The sequence below is a fragment of the Zalophus californianus genome, chromosome 3 (assembly GCF_009762305.2).
Source record: "Zalophus californianus isolate mZalCal1 chromosome 3, mZalCal1.pri.v2, whole genome shotgun sequence".
In the NCBI taxonomy this organism is placed as follows: Eukaryota; Metazoa; Chordata; class Mammalia; order Carnivora; family Otariidae; genus Zalophus; species Zalophus californianus.
Genome location: NC_045597.1, coordinates 2,694,641 through 2,714,485, shown reverse-complemented (window position 1 = coordinate 2,714,485; position 19,845 = coordinate 2,694,641). Strand labels below are relative to the sequence as shown.

General features: G+C 56.9%; 1 protein-coding gene across 3 annotated transcripts in view; it reads left to right on the top strand.

Annotated features, from left to right (window-relative positions):
• The window catches only part of COL4A2 (collagen type IV alpha 2 chain), a 168,285-nt gene that overhangs the window by 135,042 nt on the left and 13,398 nt on the right, over nucleotides 1-19,845 (top strand). For all 3 annotated transcript variants that reach the window (XM_035726796.1, XM_035726798.1, XM_035726797.1), the window contains 14 exons: nucleotides 1,304-1,396; nucleotides 2,446-2,609; nucleotides 5,386-5,458; nucleotides 5,550-5,656; nucleotides 7,246-7,447; nucleotides 7,788-7,847; nucleotides 9,328-9,384; nucleotides 11,225-11,332; nucleotides 12,167-12,388; nucleotides 16,340-16,501; nucleotides 17,298-17,468; nucleotides 18,214-18,357; nucleotides 19,259-19,381; nucleotides 19,657-19,838. In XM_035726796.1, coding sequence (XP_035582689.1) covers nucleotides 1,304-1,396; nucleotides 2,446-2,609; nucleotides 5,386-5,458; nucleotides 5,550-5,656; nucleotides 7,246-7,447; nucleotides 7,788-7,847; nucleotides 9,328-9,384; nucleotides 11,225-11,332; nucleotides 12,167-12,388; nucleotides 16,340-16,501; nucleotides 17,298-17,468; nucleotides 18,214-18,357; nucleotides 19,259-19,381; nucleotides 19,657-19,838 — 1,868 coding nt within the window. The remainder of the gene's footprint in view (nucleotides 1-1,303; nucleotides 1,397-2,445; nucleotides 2,610-5,385; nucleotides 5,459-5,549; nucleotides 5,657-7,245; nucleotides 7,448-7,787; nucleotides 7,848-9,327; nucleotides 9,385-11,224; nucleotides 11,333-12,166; nucleotides 12,389-16,339; nucleotides 16,502-17,297; nucleotides 17,469-18,213; nucleotides 18,358-19,258; nucleotides 19,382-19,656; nucleotides 19,839-19,845) is intronic.

Below are 19,845 nucleotides of genomic sequence, written 5' to 3'. Positions count from 1 at the left end.
GAAATGGGCTTTCTCTGTTACTCTCTGAGAGCCCCCGTTCGCACAGCCCTGGCCATCCTTTGACGCTCTGTGTTGGTCTGTTTGCCACTGTGTGTCTGCACGTCCCACGTCCGAACCGTGAGCACCGCGAGGGTCTGCAGTCTTCCCTCCAGCCTGCGCGGCGCCTGGCGCACGGCGGGGCTAGCACGGACCGATGCTGGACGCCCCAGTGCGTGAGTGACAGGCACCGTCTTGAATGTGGTGACACCGAACGCACGGGTCAGGAGCCGCTGCCGCCCTTTTCGCCATAAATGTAGTTACTCAGGAACGCTCGGACCTCCAGGTCTGGTGTCGCTTTTCCAAGCAGAGAGCAGATGCCCTTAAAATCGGCGTGTCCTCTCCTCCCGGCTTCCTTAGTGTCCTCTTCGTCTCTGCCCGCCAGGTACCAGGAGGTGTGGCAGCAGGCATTCCAGGGCGTTGGGGGTTTCTGGATGTGGGGCTGTGAGCACCGTGGGGTTTGGCCGCGAGGACAGGCTCCGGGGGACAGTGCCGGTTCCCGGGAGCGTGATGCCTCGTCCCCACCACGAGGTGGCGCTGCCGTCGAGAAGACGGGGAGGGAGTTGTCGGCCTGGGAGCCCGTTTCTTACGCTTCCCTGAACACCCCTGCGCCGACCTCCGGGGGCCTGGAGCCGCCGCAGGACCGCTGAGGGGCCCTGATCCTAGCCACTGGGGGTGAGGGTCGGGAAAGCGGAGGTGGGGGTGCTGGAGTCAGACGGTCCCAAGTTGTCTGCCTTAACCTCACAGACCCGCGTGTGCACCTGCCCCAGGGCAGAGCAATAGGGAACCGAGGTCATTTTTATATCTTGGTTTGTTTTGGTTTTTTGTCTTTTGGGGAACCCAAAGTTGTGTTGGTCTTAAAGTATGAGTCTTTTAGGAATGTGTTTAGTATTCAGAGTTTCAAACTATATGGAAGACTAAAAACAAGAAAAGACAGTTAGTAAAAATGAAACCTTAGGAAACCAAAAAAAAAAAAAAATTGTCTTAAAAATAGAATAAAATACATGGCTGAAACGTGAAAACCTTTCTTTGGACTCCGTGTTTCTTAAAAGCAAAGGTTTTTATCTCTAGGCTTCAACAGGAAAACTAAACTCATAAGCTCTTGCTTCTCCCTCCATCCCTGGGGGGCTGCAGCCACAAAGGGGTGTCCCAGAATGGAGCTGCATCCGCTGTTGGGAGACCGGGCGGTGACCCTTCCAGCCCTGGGTGTGGGGAAAGAGGGGGGTCTACGGTGCGGCACTCACATCCCTGCGGGTTTTCTCCTTAGGTTTCCTTTTCGGCCTTAAAGGAACAGAAGGGAAGGTGGGCTACCCTGGGCCTTCTGGCTTCCCTGGGGTTCGCGGACAGAAAGGATGGAAAGGTAAGGAACGTCGTCGGGAATGCTGGAGGCAGGGCGGGGAGCCACCCCATTGTCCCGTGGTGTTACCCCGGGGCTGAGGTGCGTGGCGCCCACCGCGCTGTCTGAGCACCCAGCCCTGTGCCAGCCCTCCGTTCTCCCGTCTCTGTCTCCCCCCTTATCACTCAACCTTTGGGGGTGCAGAGCCCGGGGGGACGGAGGAGAGCAGTGACCTCTTGGGCTGAAGCAGACGATTCCTCCACACGCTCAGCTCAAAGGCAGCGTCACGAGCCCCGCAGAGTCCCAGAGAGTGGTCGTCACAGCTCGTGTCTCCCCGAGTTAGGAATTAGTCACCGGCGGGGACAGGACCGAGCAGGGCGCCCAGTGGCTCACCCCCAGTTGGTGGGCAAGGTGCGGTCGAACGAGCAGAAAGACGGAGTTTCTAATAAAGAAATACGCTGCACCCAGGGGACGCTGCCTTTCTGGGGAAGGGCCGGCCCCGGTGGCCCCAAGCAGTGCACCCTGACCTTTGTGGCACATGTGGGGTGTGTGGGTGCCCCACGATGGACGGGGCCAACCGCAGGAATCAGACACTGCTGTATACCCCTCGTCCCCGTGAGCCACCTCCTGTCACCTTCTATGCCACCAGCAGTGGTCTCCCGGGGCCCTGCCACAGCAAGACAGAGAAGGGAGGTCGAGTTATTTCCTGCCTCCCACCCTGGGTCTTGGTGTCTGAGCCGTGGCTCCCCCTTTTCCCCAGCCCCTGGAACCCTGTCTCCCCCCAGCCCCTGCCCCGGGAGGCCCCCGTTCCTCAGCTCCACACACACCTCGGTAAACGACATACTGTTTAGCATCTTGGGGAAACGTGGCAGGATTCCGCATCCCGGGGAGGAACTGCTGCTCCTCATCTCGGAAACAGTCCCCGCGGAGCACGGAGCAGGCGAGGTCCCGGAGTGCCTCCTCGTCGGGCCAGCCCCCACCGCCCTGGACTTCTGTACCCTGCACAGCCCGGAAGTGTCTAGCACACGCTTCAAAAGGAAGTAACGAGTCTTTCCCTCTGCCTCACGCTGCAGGTGACACTGGGGACTGTAAGTGCGCAGAGAGTGATCAGTTCATCGCAGGGCTCCCGGGGCTGCCAGGCCCCAAGGGCTTTCCCGGCATCAGTGGAGAGCCAGGGAAGAAAGGGAGCCAAGGAGACCCCGGCCAGCACGGCATCCCTGGGTTTCCCGGGTTCAAGGTGAGGCACCTATCGAAGCTCACAGGACGCCCTTGACTGCTTTGGTTTATTAGATGAACATACGTTTAAACCAGCAACACTCACGGGCCAGGTGCTCCAGAAGGAACTTGAGAACGGCACAGCCACTGTGGAAAATGGTTTGAGGTTTCCCCAGAAAGTCCGGTAGAGCTGCTGTATGCCCCGCAAGGCCCCCCCCCCACCCTGCTGGGAACCTCAGAGAATCCAAAACACGTGTCCGCACAGAAACTTGTGCACAGATGTTCAAACTTATGGCTGATAAAAGCCGAAAAGTAGAAACAGCTTAAACGTCCATCAGTTGATGAACAGATCAGCAAAAGGCAGTGTCCCCACACAGGGGACTATCCTTCAGCCCTCGTGAGGGCAGGAGCTCGGGCACCTGCTACAGTGTGGACGAGCCTCAGAAACATGCTGAGTGGGAGAAGACTGTCCCAAAAAGAACAGATGTCATATGATGCCATTCACAGGAAGTGTCCAGGATGGGCAGATCTAGAGCTAGAAGGCAGATCGGGGTCTCCAGGGGCTGCAGGGGGGAACGGCGGGGGGGCGGGGGGACGGGCAGTGAGTGTGTCATGGCTGTGAGGTCTTCTCAGGGGCGGGGATGAAATTGTTCTGCAATTAAAGATTAGTGATGGTTACACAGTCTTGTGAAAATACCAAAAAAACCCAAATTATATGCTTCAAAATGGTGGATTTTATGGTGTATGAATTAGATCTCAAAAAAAAAAGCCAACAACAATAAAACACCTAGCATCTTGAATGTAAAACATCTTCCTGAACATTCACCTTTTGAAATTTAGTACAGAAACGATTAAGCGTTTTATGAAGTCGCCCTTAACGGGATAAGAAGTGAGACCTCCAAGTAAACCATGAATTTCTAGGAATGTACGAAACTTCCCTGCCGGTGGATTCCCCGTGTGTTATCAACTAAGCCGACTTTAGTTCACGCCTATGAGAAGAGCATCTGTAGCTCTTTCTCTGGCAAGAGGTTTTAACCAATGATTTCAAAGTCAATTTTAGATAAAAGCAAAGAAAATATGCTTTGTTACTTATTTGTTTATTTTACTTAAAAAGAGAGCTGCAAGAGATTTATAAAGTGAAAACTCTATTGCTGTGCTTAGCAATAGAGGAAAAATTGCTCAGGACACCGGGCCAAGGACAGTTAGAGCGATCTGGCTCCGTGACCTGGTGCTGGGGAGGGGCAGCCCCACGGAGCTGCTGACAACGGAAGGTGGTCGCTCCTGATTGCTTCGTGGCACGGGAGCTTTGCAGGCGAAATGAGATCCAAAGCACCCTCCGCTCCACGCCTGCGAGGTTTCTCAGAACACACACGGTTTTATCCAACTAAAAATAGTAGGCACTATGTTTTACCCTGGTTTAAAAATGATACTGTCTCCAAGTCCTGGCTGCCTTAGCTCGTAGATGCAGATGCGTATGTAGTGAGAGTTGCAAACTTACGAGAGGCAAAACTGGTGGAATCTTTGGTTGTTTATAAGATGATCAAATATTTCCTAGAAGCCAAATGGACCCCCTTTTGTGCACCTGGGATGTCTAAAATCTTCCCTCCAACTGTATGACGCACATGCCCCCGGCGTTTTTGTTCAAAGACCTGTGGCATTTTGTTTGTTGTCTTGCATTTAATTATATGTTTATGGGTCCGGCAACCCTGCAGCAGGAGGAATGCCTGGGATGGGATTTGTTTGTTTGTTTGTGTTTTGTTTTTTAATGTTTGTACCGATAGAGTCTGGGAGAGCGTGTTTGAAGTCGGGAGTCAGTCAGTAAATGAGTTCATCCGTCCATCTGTTTGCCCCGCACACGTACTGAGCACCGTCTGCGTGCGACACACTCCTGGACACGGAAAGAATGTTGCCCTTTTCTGCAGAGAACTAAATCAATAAGTCAAGTATCTGTGGAATTTTTCAGGACATTCCATTTCATTAGACCAACACTAAAAGTTCCCACATTCCTGCAAGTAACAACCAAGATTTGCCGAAAACCAGCACATGACACATACTAACATCCTGACCGCTGACCTGCTCATTACTGCCCATCGAAAGACCTACGCTAGGTTTCACAACCTAAAATGTTAGTGTCCCTATACTCAGCTTGTCTCTAAAGTATGATTTTTTTTTTTCCAGCCTTAATTTCAGTCTGGAAGACAAGCTGTCCACAAAGGACACTGCTGCTCTCAACATTGAATGAGCACAAATTTCCATCCTTTGTACTTGGAGGCTTAGTACCTGCTCAGATTCTAAATAACGTAGTTAAGAGTTAGCAACCTTGTGTTTGTTTTAGACCATTGCTTCTCAAAAGTTCATGAGCGTGTGAATCCCTGGGAGCTGGTTGAAATACAGATTCTAGTTCAGTGTCGGGTAGGGCCTGAGGTTCTGCGTTTCTCACAAGCCCCCCGGGAGAGGCCGATGCTGCTGGTCCGCAGACTTGGAGCACTTGGAGCAGCAAGCTTCTGGTTTTCACTGTACAGCCACGTAGGGCTCCTTCCATTATGTTGTAATGATTTGAAATTTTAGAAGTCAGTCCCACTGGCCACCTTCAAGTGCTCAGTGGCCGTTTGTGGTTGGTGGCCACCAAAGTGGACGGCCAGGGACGGAGCATCTCTCGCAAGGCAGAAAGTTGTTTGGGGCAGCGCTGGGCTTGATGGCGGGTGGGGGCTCCCAGGCTGTACGCAGTGAAACTCCTCACCTTCCCAGGTGGCCTTAACAGAATGAAGGAGGAAGGCGTTGTGTGTTTGTTCCCACAGGGCTCCCCTGGCAACGTTGGACCTCCCGGGCCCAAAGGGGTGAAGGGGGATTCCAGAGCGGTCACCACCAAAGGTCAGTCTTCGGGGCCCGGCAGCTCCTGGACCCACAGTCCTCCTGCAGCTGCTCCTGCCTGAGTGGCCTCACTCTGCAAATCCTTTCCCAGGTGAGAGGGGACAGCCAGGTGTCCCGGGTGTGCCGGGGCTGAAAGGTGACGACGGTGTCCCTGGCCGCGACGGGCTGGATGGATTCCCAGGCCTCCCGGGCGCTCCGGTGAGTCATGCGAGAGTGGGGCTGCAGCGCCCTGGTCCTGATGGGTCTGGGCCTGCGCGCCTCGGACGCCCGCGGTGCTGACGCTGCGCTGAATGCCGCGCAGCATGGACTGTTGCAACGAGCAGCAATCCTGTCCTGAGGAAACAGGGAGGTGGGTTGGAAGCCAAGCCCAGAGGGCACAGGGGATGGTGAGAGTAAGCAGAGATGCGTCCCTGTGGAGCACAGAACGGGAGTCTAGAACGAGGCCCCGGGGCGGAACCCGCTGCAGGCTCTCCGCCAGGTCCGGCGGCCTCGGGTGTCCCTTGGCTTGTAGACGGCTGTCCTCTGCCTGTGTCTTCACATCATCGTCCCTGCGTGCCCGCCGTCTCTGTGGGCGAATCTCCCTGTCTGTGAGACACCAGCCTCCCCTTACCCTCATGGCCCTCACGGACCCTGTTTCCAAAGCAGCCACATTCTCGGGCCGGGGTCGGGACTCCAGCATCCCGGGGGGAGGGGGGGGGACGCGGTTCCACCCACAGCACGTCCTTGTCAGAGGCTCACACCGCGGTTCCCTGCGCCGGCTCGTTGGCCTCATGCCCAGGCCAGACCTGCTCGCTCCACCCGGGTCATTCCCACTACAGCACTGTTCAGTTTTCAGAGCACTTCTCTTTGGGCTCTTGGAAAACACCTGGATTGTTAGTAACCTGGTGTTGTTTTTCTAGTTACAACCCTGAAAACCATTTTCAGAAAGAGTTGGTGTGGCACAACCATACTAGCCCACTGCTGCATGCCCCGCGCCTGAGCCCAGCGTGTGCCGGCCACTCCCGTGGCTCGTCCGCACGGAGCGCGGGTCCCCGTCTGCAGTCCTAGGGTCTCCGCGGGGCTGGGAGCTGCGGGAGGGTCAGAGAGGTGGGGATGCTCAGGAGCATGGATGGGCTGCCGCCTGCCCCTGGCGCGTCCCAGCCTCACAAGTGGCTCTCGGGTGGATGGGCTGGGACTTGGCCGCCTTGTGGCACCGGCCCATTCAGATCCGCTCAGCACGGAGCCGGCCGCGTGTCTGCCCCCGCCGACCTCAATCCCCTAACCCCCGCGCCCACAGCCCCCTTTTATCGCTCCACCGCCCCTCTCCTTCTGCACCTGCTGGGCACTTTCACCCACAGGGAGCCCCCGCTTCTTCAATCCAGTCGTGTCTCCTTGCTCCAGTGAGCTGCTCTTTCTGGTCCAAATCAAAGACTGCCTTTCCTCTCAAGATGGATCGTCCCTGTGAATGGGGGATACGTCCCAGTACCCCATCATAGCAGTAGGAACAGTGCTCCTACTGCCATTCATCCAAGCCTGCGCCGAACTGCTCCCATCAGAAGCTTCTGTGAACGAAGGTCCCAGCTGAGGGGATATGCCAGGGGCTTGGGGAGAGGACAGTAAACACTCAGACTGATATAAAGCCTGCCTTGGTTTTGTGCTTGGTCAGACCGTGATGGCAGGTGCTGTGAATGTCCGCCATCCTGCTCTGCGTCCATCACACCAGCTCGGGGGAACGGGAAGGAGAAGTGGGGTATGGCTGCCTTTGAGGTTTACGTGGATTTTAAGAGAGAAACTGAATTTTCACGCAGGGTGATGGCATCAAAGGCCCCCCAGGGGACTCAGGTTACCCGGGAGTACCTGGCACTAAGGGCGTTCCAGGAGAAAGGGGCTCCCCGGGACTGGGCCTGCCCGGCCCCAAAGGCGAGCGTGGATTCCCCGGAGATGCCGGATTACCTGGACCACCAGGCTTTCCCGGTCCCCCCGGCCCCCCAGGCACTCCCGGACAAATAGGTATGGAGGAAGCCTCTCTTCATCTCTCAGTCATGGGACACTGGCCCCAACACCCACTGTCCTTCTTTGGCAATGTGTAAATTCCCCCGGGGGTCCCGTGAGGATGTGTGTGGCACCATCAGTTCTTGTGTTCAAATGACCCTGACCGCGGGGCTTTCCAGGCCCATCAGACTCTGGTCACACTCGGATCCTCTCCCTCGGGTGCTAGGGTCATTGGGGCTCTGCACAGAAGCTCAGAAATGGGGCTTGGATTCCCCGCCAGCCCGGCCTCCCTCCAGCATGCACCCGTGGGGAAGTCCCTAAGTCTCCGCCACCTCATTCCTGCATGTCTTGTTCCCAGACTGTGACACAGGTGTGAAAAGGCCCATCGGAGGTGACGGACAGGAGGCCGTGCAGCCAGGTACTGTAGTGAAGACCAGGACGCTTTAGGACACTTCAGAGCTTTTGGTTTATGAAGTATGTGACTCATCAGCAATTGCTGTGAGCTCCGCTGGAGAGCCTGCAGGTGCAGTAAGAAATGCAGATGGTGCAAGGCTTGGAGGGGCACGCCCTCTGCGTCCTCTTGCCACCAAAGGCAAGGCAAGCGTAATACAGCGTAGGGTTACCTGGTTTTCCCACCAATATGAAGCATCAAGCTACAGTATTGGTAAGAACTCAGCAGATAAGTGTTGTCACACTAAAATCTATGCATGTATTCATCCGTGTGTGTGTGTGTGTGTGTGTGTGTGTGTGTGTGTGTGTGTGTGTGTGGACTGTACGAGGAGGGGTCTGATACCTGTCAGAAGAGAATGGGGTCGAGCGATGAATAATGCTAGAGAGAACCAGGGCTGACGGAAGGGGACATGTGGTGACCCCGAGCCGAGGCCCAGAGGTGGCGAAGTAGACAGGAGAGACTCCATCGGAGGCTGAGCCGACGGCATTGAAGGTGCACTGAGGAACCCCAGTGGGAAGCCAGGATGAGTCCAGGGTATGAAGGGAACACCAGCCTCGGTCAGGATTTTGAAGAGGTTTGCACGGAGTATAGGTGCTCCTAGAACGTGAGCATGCAGCAGGTCGCGAGTGGCCGCTGAAAGTTGGGGTGTGACTCTCAGGATCGAGGTCAGGTTGCAGAAGTGACGTCAGGGTCCGTGGGTCCCTGCTCGAGGTCGGGGCGGACGTGTGGGCACAGATCAGGCACTCGGGGTGAGGGTGCAGAGCGGGCACTGCGGAGCCTTTCAGAGAGCTGCTGGGAGGGCCCTGAACGTGAGACTCTGCAGGCCGGAGCCCCTGACCCCGGAGACCTCCGCTTCCTTTATCCTGATGACCTGGGCTGGCCGGTGTGCAGTCCGGGACCCCTAGCACCGCACAGGAGGCCAGACGACACAACACCCCCCGCCCCATGATGCCACCCCAACCGGAAGTGGCCACAGCCCGGTTTCATTTCTCACGGCTCACAGCCGCTCAGCGCCGTGGCTAATTCTGGAAGGATTCAGAGTCACAAAGGAGAAGTCAAAGAATCCCTTTAGCAATCGCTGGCCGCCTCCATCGACTGGGGAACATCAGAGGAAGACAGGCAGTCCCACTGGCAGGCTGGGATGGACCCAGAGTAGCTCAGCGGTGCCAGACGACAGCCCTCGGTGCGGGTGACCGCATCGCCAGCCCAGTGCCCGGCCTGTTTCACTGCACTGACCTCTCCGGCCCTTATACTAATATTCCGATTCGTTACACAAAGAAACTAGACCTTTATTTACACTGGGATTAAGATTAATTAAATCATCAAATGACTCTGATCATAAAACAGTGGCCGCTTTTCATGGCGGCCGCTTCCGCCCTTGGCAACCCGCGAAGCGGGGAGAGTCGGCGTGAGAGACGCCCAGCTCCTCTCTCTTCCTCTCCTCCAGATTGTGTCGGAGGGCCCAAGGGATCGCCAGGCCTGCCGGGACCCCCAGGCCTCACAGGTAAGTGGGAGGCGTCTCCCCTTCCTCTGGGTCTTCGCTGTCCCTGCCCCTCTTGGCTCCTCTTCTTGCTGTGTCCTGCCCTCCTTACCCCCAGACGTCGCAGACCGTGGTCACGCTTGTAGGGTCGCCCAACCACAGCATCCCCGTGACTCGAGTGAGGTTCCAGGTGGCAGATCCCAGTGTCTGGAACCATCCACGTGCCCAGTTGCAGCATGGCTTTTCAGATAAGGGCTGGGGTCTGGGCAGCCTCGCCCCTGGGGGACCCCCAGATGCCTGTGTCTGTCAGCCCAGGGCAGACGAGTCCTCGGACCCCGGGAGCTCCTCCTCTGGCTGCCACAGGGCAAGGGAAAGCGCCCCGATCACTCCGATCACTGACTCGGCGCTAAGAGCGTGGGGCGCGCGGCTCTTCCACTAATTAGCGGGGGGGCCTCGGGCATCGCTCATCCTTGTGGGTCTTAGTCTTCTTGGCTCTACAAGAGGAATAATACAGGTGTTCTGGACTCCTCCCACTTTGCAAATGACAACACTGCACATGATACACTGTGGGGGAGGTCCTATATAAACTGTGAAGTGCCGAGCTAGCGAGAGGACAACCCCCAAGACAGGAGAAGTCCCTGGCCTTATGGTACACATCCCCGAGCTCAAGGGCTTCTCCCAGGCTCACAGTCCGCGGGGGCTGGGGACAGCAGGGCGAAAGGCACAAGTGTTATTTGCACTGAAACGTCCCCGGGCTGCCTTCTGAGGACCCAGCATGCCTCTCCCTCATTGCGTTATGTACACGGCACTCTGTGACCTTCTCCCGCTCTAGCTCTGGGCATCCGTCCGTCCACAGACACCGACCCAGTCACCAATGCCGGACCCCGGGGGTAGCAGCCTGCGGAAGGACGGTTTTCAGCAGCAGCTGGGTGGAAGCAGGGCCCAAAATACGCATGAGCTGCGTGTGAGGGTTTTGATCATGTTTTGACAACATGAAGCTTCACAAGCTCATAGATTCCACATCTCTGGTGCAGACTAATACTCCGTCCAGAACGTGATTGTGGGCTTGCAGAAAATGGTGTGTAGTGTTTCCCACACACACAGATTCCCCCAGAAGGGCCCCAGCCTGTGACCCCGAGGCCGCCGGAGAGCTCAGAGGCAGCATGTGTGGGTTCTGTGTCCTGTCTCATTTTGGGTGCACCCGCCCATAGGCCTGACTGCAATCACCTTTCAGGGACTGACTGATGAGTAGAGCTCACCAAATGCATCTTCACTTCAAACAACTTGAGAAATGCATCTTTTGCTTTATTCTGTCTGTCGAACCTTATCCCCGTGTAGGACGTCCTCTGTGCAAAGCCCTTTTGTTGTGTTCCTCAGACGAAGAGAATCTCTGAGCCTCAGACCAGACAGACACAGAGACACACGTAAAAAATATCTCGAGTTTGCTTCCCATGAAAGGGGTCCGATCAAAGATGTCCGATAGCACAGGATTCGTTCATTTAGCTGGTCCGAGGCTTCCTCTTTTCCATCTGAAGCATCTATTCCAAGTACAAGTCAGCGTTTCTCAGATCTGGGAGGACTGGCTCTGGGTAAAGGATACAGCCAAGTCTGGAGGGAAGGCTTCTACCAGTGCCCTCTGGGGAGGGCGTAGACGGACACACCTGCGGGGGTCGGTGGGGTTTGCCGTGGGCATGGCCAGCCGTCAGAAGTGCCCTTTCAGGTGACATCCCCCCGCCTCGTTGTTTCCCGGGCTCACAAGGACTGTGTGAGGTCAGCTGCTGAACCTGACCATCTCCCACACATTTGCTGCTGGGGTTTGCTCATGGGGCTCTGACGGGTGTCATGGTTTCTTTGGGTTATTTAGGTGCCAAGGGCCTCCAAGGGATACCAGGACTCTCGGGAGCTGACGGAGCACCAGGGCTCAAGGGTCTCCCCGGAGACCCAGGTCGTGAAGGATTCCCAGGACCCCCAGGTAAGGCAGGGTCAGACCCCCATGCAGCCCCATAAGTTTGGGAGGCGACTGCGTGTGACGTGGGTGCCCCAGCTGTCCTGTCTTTGGACACTCAGGAACTGTCAACACATGCTTGATGACCACTTCGTTCCTTGGTTGGGAAATTAAAAATTCTCCACCTTCCCATCACTCATGTCACGCTGGAGTTTTGCATAAGATCCCTCCAGCTCCTACAGGAAAAAAGAGACAGGTGTACGGAACGATTTTTTCTGGTTGATGCTGAACATTCCAAAGGCAACCCAATGCTGTCCTCTCCTGAGTCTGTCACCAAAGGCATAAGGCCCTCAGATGTCGACTCCAATCTCTCTCTCACCAGACAGCACACGAGGGTCTATGCTCCGCTGGGCTCTCGAGCTTGTGCTCCTCTGAGCAAGCGCTCATCGACATTTGACACAGTGAATTATAGAAGCCATTGGTGACTAAAAGAGCATACTCCTTTTTCCTGGACTTGGAGGGAATTCTGTCCTCACTTGGCACACACATAACTTGGAAGGTCCACGGGAGCCATTCTTTGGGGAATCTTAGTACAACAAGGAAGTGCATGAATTATGAAGATTCAGGTCCAAGAAGCAGCTGGTTCTAAAGGTCTTCTGCACTTCAGCTACATCATGGGGCTGGGGGCCAGACGGTGGAGCAGGGTGGAAGGCTGTGGGTCCCAAGGTGGGAGACTGGGCGAGGGCTTGAGCTGAGGCCCCCGACTGCCAACCTTGCCGTTTGCAGCCTCTTTCCGATACCTGTCTTGGCCCATCACAATGTTAACCTGTAGTTACGGGGACGACCCATGTTTCCTTTCAGGGTTCGTGGGGCCCCGAGGATCCAAAGGTGCAGCAGGCCTTCCTGGTGCGGATGGACCCTCAGGTCCCACTGGTCTGCCAGGCCCCATCGGGCCCCCCGGGGACAGGGGCCTTCCCGGAGAAGTTCTGGGAGCCCAGCCCGGGCCCCGGGGTGATGCTGGACTGCCAGGACAGCCCGGGCTGAAAGGCCCTCCGGGAGAGAGAGGCCCACCTGGATTCAGGGGTAAGTCCTCACGGCGGGAGGGGAGCAGGGAGCCCAGTCCCACAGCACCATGGCGCCCGAAGGTGGGTCCGAAATCCCTCCCAGGATTTGATGAAAACCACAGGCTGTATGGAGTGCGTGTTGCTTTTTCTCCCCCACACTCGGTACCAGTATCTCTTTAGAAGGTCTTAGGACACTGATCATCCCTGGGTTTACGTTCCATAGCCAGGACGGGGTGGCCTTCGGAGCTTTCACACGTACAGACTAATGATGCTTGTCGTCTGTTCTCAAGCTGGGCGGGGAGCGTTCTGCAGAATGTGTGCTGCTGGTGTGAAGGGAAGAGTCCGTGCTGAGGAATATAGGGCAAGGCAGAAGACAGAAATGACGTGGAGCCCAGCTTAACCGGCTGGTGTGAAAACTGACGGAGTGGGACATTTTAACATCCACAGCATCATCGGTGTACATGTAAGGAAGTAGTCTGGTGCGTGGCCAGGGCATCCGATGGCTCTGTGAATCCAGTTTATGCAGAACTGGCATCCGAACCCCAAGCACCCTTGGCCTGTGGAAGACTGGAAGTCACTGAAGAGCAAGCATTTACCTTCTGGTGCGCCACGCACCGGAGACCGCCAGACCGTTGGTGTTGCTGATCAGATATGGAGATGCAGGGAGAGCCATGACTTCACGAACTGACTCCTCGTCCGTCAATGGCCCGGCTGTCAGTGCCGGCTCCCAAGCCCAGGCAGAAGTGGTGCAGGAAGCGGGTGGCTCGTCCCTCCAGTGCCGTCGGGCCTCAGAACACTCAGGCGGAGGAAGCCTGGTCCTCGACAGGCGAACTCGCCAGGCTCAGGAGCGCCAGTGGGTTCTCAGATGAGCCTGTCTGTTTCCAGGAGGCCTGAGGCTGGGGCTGGGGGAGGGGGGACGGGGCAGGGGGTCCCATGTTGATCACATCCCCACTGCCGACTGAAGAGGAGGACCCCCAGCCTGGGTGCCGGGCTTCATGGAGAGATCCCCTGGGGGGAGGCCAAAGAATGGAAGGAGGAGCCTGAGAGTGCCAGAGTGCACACACACGGGCTCGCACGCACGGTCCACACACACCTGTGCACGTGCACCCGCACGCTCATGCATATGCATCCACAGGCTTACTCACACACGCATATGCCTGTTCGTACACACAGAGACCCACACGTGTGCCCACACGCTCTCACACACACGATCACATCCACACTCACCCTCTTACACACACATCAAGCAGGTACACGGGCCGTGGGTAAAGTCATGCAGTGGTGGGGACCCTCTGCCGGGACTTCTGGGTCTGTCCTTGCTGACGTGGCGGCCCCCGGTCAGTTACGGAGCTGCGAGCGTCGCTCCTCGGAGGCTGGCCAGCTGGCAGGACAGCACAGAGCGCGGCGGCCTCCCTGGAGGCTGTTTAAAGGAGCAGCAGCGCCACGTCCCCAACAATCTCCGTGCTCTCCGGCTGCACAAAGCACCCAGGCTCTTCACAGGGGGACCTTCCGATGGATGTTCTTAAATGTAACTATTTCCCACAGACTTCACAGTGTTGGAGCATAACAAATGGCCACGGCTTGACGTTTGGGCCTGTGGAGGTTTCCCGCCGACCGTGTCCCCTCGGCGACCTGCTTACTTACACAGACTGTTTAGTAAAAGTTCTGACTTGGGAGCTTCAACACTTCGAGAACCTGTTTGCGCGTGGGTCCCACCGGCCGGGGCAGTGAGGCAGTGGGCAAGCGGCTTGCTCGGCCGCGTGGGCCTGGTGCAGGAACGCCCAGGTGCAGCCTGTGTGTGGGCAAAGAGCCTGCATAGAGAACAGGGGCCCAGGTCCACGAGTTACAGTTATTTTGCTGAAGGAAGCAGATTTTTTTGTTGGTGTTCCTTTTTTAGCACATGTTCTAGAAATGGAAATGGGCTTAAAATATTGAGTTCTGATGTCACAACAGACAGCTGAGGAGCAAGCCACCCAGGCCCGACTTTTCTAGGGCAGCCACTGAAGTAGCCGTGGTCGGGGCAGACCCCTTCTCTTGCGGCCGGTCCCACCCACATCGCACTCCTGTGAAGGAGGCACTCCAGAAACCGTGCTCGGACACACCAACCCACTAGCCTCTGCTCCCATCTCCGCTCCCGTGAACTCTCTCAGCTCAGCAGCCTGGAGGGCTCTTGGCGGTGAAGCTATCTGCCCATCCTCACGGACGGGCACGGTTTGCGGCAGGAGCCTGACCCCCCCCGTCAGACTTGACCGCTTCCAGCACGGCCTGCTGTCCAAGACCGTTGGTGCTACGAGCATTATGCTCTGTCTGGAGCTGTTAACACCAGAGGAGAAGCTGAGCCATAGACGTGCCCTCACTTCCCGTACGTAGTAAGACTGGAGAATGTGAGGACATGCGTCCATGCATCTCGGAGAATCTCTTTGCAAGATTCTGCCTCAAATCCGCTCCTGCTCTTGGCAGGATGTTTCCCCCATTGTGTCCACATATCAGACAACTGGGACACACGTTTACACGTCGGATTCTGGGTTGGTCCAGCACTGACTTGGTCCCTTTTGTTAATGCCCCTCCCCTCCATCCCCCGACTTGTCTGCCCCTCCACTCAGGTCAGCCTGCACGCTCCGTAGGATGGTCGTGGGCTCAATGAGTAGGTGCGCTTGAAGGTCATCGGAGAAGCTCTGTGAAATGGGCATCGGCCCTCCTACTGGTATTAACTGGAGGAACGTAGTGAACTTTAAATCCCAAGAAGAAAGGCCCGGGGATTTACTATCTGGAAAAAAAAAAAAAAGCCTACGAGAAAATACATGCTCACGTGACCAGCTGGTTCGGGCAGGATATTCTAAATGTAAAAGCAAGGGAAGAAACCGTGTGCGTGCACACACAGTGCATAAAGTTTGCACGTGAATGCTAATCTTCACGTCAAAAACAAAATGAAATTTTGGGCAGCAAAGTAGAGTAAACTTTACAATAGCTGTGGAAGAAATCAGTCATTGTATATGAGGAATACTAAAATCTGTAAGAAAAATATCAATATCCCCAAAGGAAAATAGAACAAAACTTTCATTAAAAACCCAACCCGTGGGCGCCTGGGTGGCTTAGTCGGTTAAGCGACTGCCTTCGGCTCAGGTCATGATCCCGAAGACCCGGGATCGAGTCCCGCATCGGGCTCCCTGCTCAGCGAGGAGTCTGCTTCTCCCTCTGACCCTCTTCCCTCTCGTGCTCTCTATCTCTCATTCTCTCTCTCTCAAATAAACAAATAAAATCTTAAAAAAAAAAAAAAACCCAACCCAAGAAAAAAGGAATGTCACTCTCACCCCACCCCGCGCGTCTCGCAGCTGATCGGGCGCTTCCCCCCGATCCTGCCGGCCAGGGTCCCGTCTGCATCCGCACCAGCCCCGACGGAGAGAGCCCGCAGGAGGGCGGCCGGGTGCAGAGGCCGGAGCCGACGCTGGAGCGCACGGCCGCAGCGTGAGTGAGCATTGGCCTGACCCACGACGTCAGCTTCCAGGACAGCGTCCCGAAGAAACGGCCTCTAACGCGGGCACAGATCCCTTGCGACACTGTCCACAAGAGCAGGGCTGGGCGGGCGCTGAATGTGCCCACATGACGCAGTCCTGCTGCGCGCATACCCATTCAACACGTAAAGAATATTTTAAAGTGTGGCAGAATGCTCAAAACACAACGTCGAGTAGAAAAAAGCCCAAACTTGAACTCACAGCTTGCCGTCAGGCTGCCAGGGTGTGTTCTCGGTGCGCTGATGTGACCAGTGGTCGGCAGGAAGGGCGCGCGGCCGTGTGTGTGGGCGGGTGGCCGCCGGAGTCGCTGGGAGCGTATCCCTTACACTTGCGTGCCTCCTCCGGGGCCCTCCGGGGTCGCCCGGAACGGACGAGACGCCGTTTGGTAGAGGACATCTGAGAGGCAGCTGTGGTCGGCGGTGTGGGCTGGGCCTCACCCACTTGTCTTGATCCCGCAGGAAGCCAGGGCATGCCGGGAATGCCGGGCCTGAAGGGCCAGCCGGGCTTCCTAGGACCCTCGGGCCAGCCAGGCCTGCCCGGGCCGTCGGGACAGCACGGCTTCCCAGGAGCTCCCGGCCGGGAGGGGCCCTTGGGGCTGCCAGGCGCCCCCGGTCACGGAGGTGAGGAGGCCCCCTGCCCTGGAGGGGGGTCAGGGCCTCACATGTACTGACAAGTGAACTAGCACCACCCTCCCCCCAGAGAGTTCTCACCCTGGGCTCCAGGGCACCCCCTGCCAGACCTGTAGGGGTTCCAAAAAACCCCACACCGAGCAGCTTAAAACAACATTCATTCTCGCACAAACTTCGAGGCCGGACGTCTCACGTCCCCCTGGGTGTGTCCGGGTCCTGATCTCTTCGTAAACGGACACCGGCCACATCTGATTAGGACCCGTTTCTCTGTAATGACCTATTTCAAGGCCCTGTCTTCCAAGGCCCTCCCGCCCCGCGGGACTGGGGCTTTAGGATTTCAACATATGAAAGGGGGGAGGACACAGCTCGTAGCAGGTTCTAGAAACGGGACATGTATTTTGCCAAAACAAGAGCTCAAACTACTTGAGAAACCTGTTCATCCTTCATATCTGTGGTATATTGGGGTCCCCGGCAAGATTTCAGTAGGAAAAATGAAATTTCCACTGTGGAACTTCAAAATCACTGCTCTGCTTTGAGGAGGGGTGTCACTTGTTTTCTGAAAGTGGCAGAATTGGGAAGAGAGGCAGGGCCTTCCGTCGGGGGAGGGTGGGTGGGGAGAAGGCACGGAGATGAAGCCACAGGCTGTTTGCCCCCCGAGCCCCCCCGAGGCCGCACCCCCCACAAGGAGGCTGGGTGCCCACGTCCCTTGGGCGCTGTCCAGGGTGACAGGCCCCGCGAGCATTTGGGTCTTCTAAGTTTGTTTATCTTTTTCTCCTCTGCTCTCCAGGCCTGCCTGGAGACAGAGGGGACCCAGGGCACACCGGCGTCCCCGGCCCTGTGGGCATGAAGGGTCTCTTCGGCGACAGAGGTGATCCTGGTTTGCTGGGGGAGAGAGGCCCCCCGGGAAGTCCTGGGTTTAAAGGAATGAGCGGAATGCCTGGTATCCCCGGGCAGAAAGGTAACGGCGGGCACGTGGGGCACTCCCTGAGGCGGGCGTGGGGTCACACTGGGACTCGGAGAGGCTAGCCCCGCTCACCAGCAGGCTGGGGCCCCCGGGAGGCAGCCCACCTCGGGGGATGCGAGGCTGGGTGTGACTGACCTGCCCCAAAATGCCGAGGCACTCCTGTACCCAGACGAGGGAGCAGGACTCAGTCTCCGCGTGGGAGATTTGTGGAGAGGCCTCTCAGGACACTGGGGTCAGATCCAGAGGCTGGTTGGTTATCACAAAACCAAAACTGAGGAAAACACCTGGTCCCTGGGCTGGGTTTATTTGCACGCGAACCGAGGCCCGTTTTCCTAGAAGGGGAGCCCTCTGGCCCTTGACTGTCGGGCCACACGGGGATCTACCTCTCCAGGGATCCTTTGCGGGCTCCCCACGCTGGGCGCAGCGTTAACATCCGGCCGCACCCTCTCCCCGGCGGCCACGGACATAGGTTACCATCCGTTTCCCTTGCGACTTTCATACGACCGCTACACGTTTGCCGTTTGTCTCGGCCCCAGGGGCCGCTCGGCAGGCGGGCTGACTCTGTGCACCTCAGTCTGTTTGCAGGTCAGCAGACAAGTCCCTTAGGAATGGTGCCCCAGAAATCCCCGTTTTAGGGCAGGGAATCCTAGCCTCTTCGGAATGTCACAGACGAGCAAGACTGAAATGTCCCGTGTGTTTATCCATGGCTAACCCAGCAGTTTTCTCGTCCCTTCTGAAGGCGGGAGAGGTTCACCCGGGATGGATGGCTTCCAAGGCATGGTCGGACTCAAAGGAAGACCCGGGTTTCCGGGAAACAAAGGAGAGGCTGGATTTTTTGGAGTTCCAGGACTGAAGGGTCTGGCTGGGGAGCCGGGTGTGAAAGGTATGTCCACCTCTCGAACCGTGTTTCTGACAGGGTTGGGACTCACTTTTGTGGGGCATAGCCCTGCTTAAAATGAATCTTCCACAGACACCCAAAACCTAGGCACAATTAGAAAAGAAGGAAACTAACAAAAATTAGAAGACTTTATCCCAGCCTCAACCCTCCAGCCGTGTCATGAGGGAAGACTCCAACCCAAGGAAACTTTTGTTTGTATTCAACAGAGGTTTTTATCGAGGTATAATTGAAAACAACCTCAGTTTCCGGTGATGACATGAGGTTCAGTGTTTGTGTGTAAGTGAAATGGTCACCACGTAAGACTAGTTAACACCCGTCACCACCCAGAGTTACGGAAGTTTTTCCTGATGATGAGAACTTTCCAGATCTACATGAAGGAACGCTGACCAGCAAGAAGGAAGGACCAGGGTCTGAAACCTGCTAGAACGTGGATAAAACTTGAGAGCATTTTGCCACGTTGTCTGCTTCCCTTTATGTGAAATGTCCAGAATAGGCAAATCTACAGAGACGGGACGTGGATTCGTGGCTTCCTGGGGTGGGGGGTAGGCAACAGTTGGGGTGACTGCTGATGGGCACAGGGTTCCTTTCCAGGGCAAGAAGATGTCCTAAAGTTCCATAGTGGCTGGGGGTGCGGGTCCGCACTTGCTCACGTGGAGAAGAAGTCGTGGGAGAAGCCAGGCATTTGCCATCAGCCTCGGCCTCTCTCGGAGACCCTTGCCCCCGGTTCAGGCCCAGTCGGGAGCGGGGGTTGGGGGGACATGCCTCCCCGGAGCTCAGAGCCCCTCAGGACTCACTGGCAGGGACAGCCGTGGCCGAGGGGACTCCTCCCGTGCCCCTCCGCCTGGCCCGGAGGCCAAGGGAGAGACTGTATTCTGTTCCCTTGCAGGCAGCCGCGGGGACCCCGGGCCCCCAGGACCACCTCCCATCATCCTGCCAGGAATGAAAGACATCAAAGGAGAGAAAGGAGATGAAGGGCCTATGGGGTTGAAAGGGTACCTGGGCCTAAAAGGTGAGCATTGGCACACACACCCCCCGCCCACCCCGCTTTGCCCCAGGGGCAGTATTTCCTGCACCAGATGCCCCTTCTTCCGAGAAGGCCCCGCTGTGTTCCAGCTCCTCTGACCCCAACATCTTGACCAGGCGGTGGCCCGCGGCTTCTCTGAGTAGCCTCACCTTCCCGGTTTAAGATTTGAAGCCATCGGAACTGCAAAGCCACACGCTTGGGGAGGGCGGCCACCACATCCCCTGCAGGGGTGGCAGCTCACACTCGGGGTGCTCCCACAGGTGTTCCCGGAATGCCAGGGATCCCCGGGCTGTCGGGAGTCCCCGGGTTGCCGGGGAGGCCGGGCCACATCAAAGGAGTCAAAGGAGACATCGGCGTTCCCGGCGTGCCTGGTTCACCAGGATTCCCCGGCGTGCCTGGCCCCCCCGGAATCATAGGGTTTCCCGGGTTCACAGGAAGTAGGGTAAGTG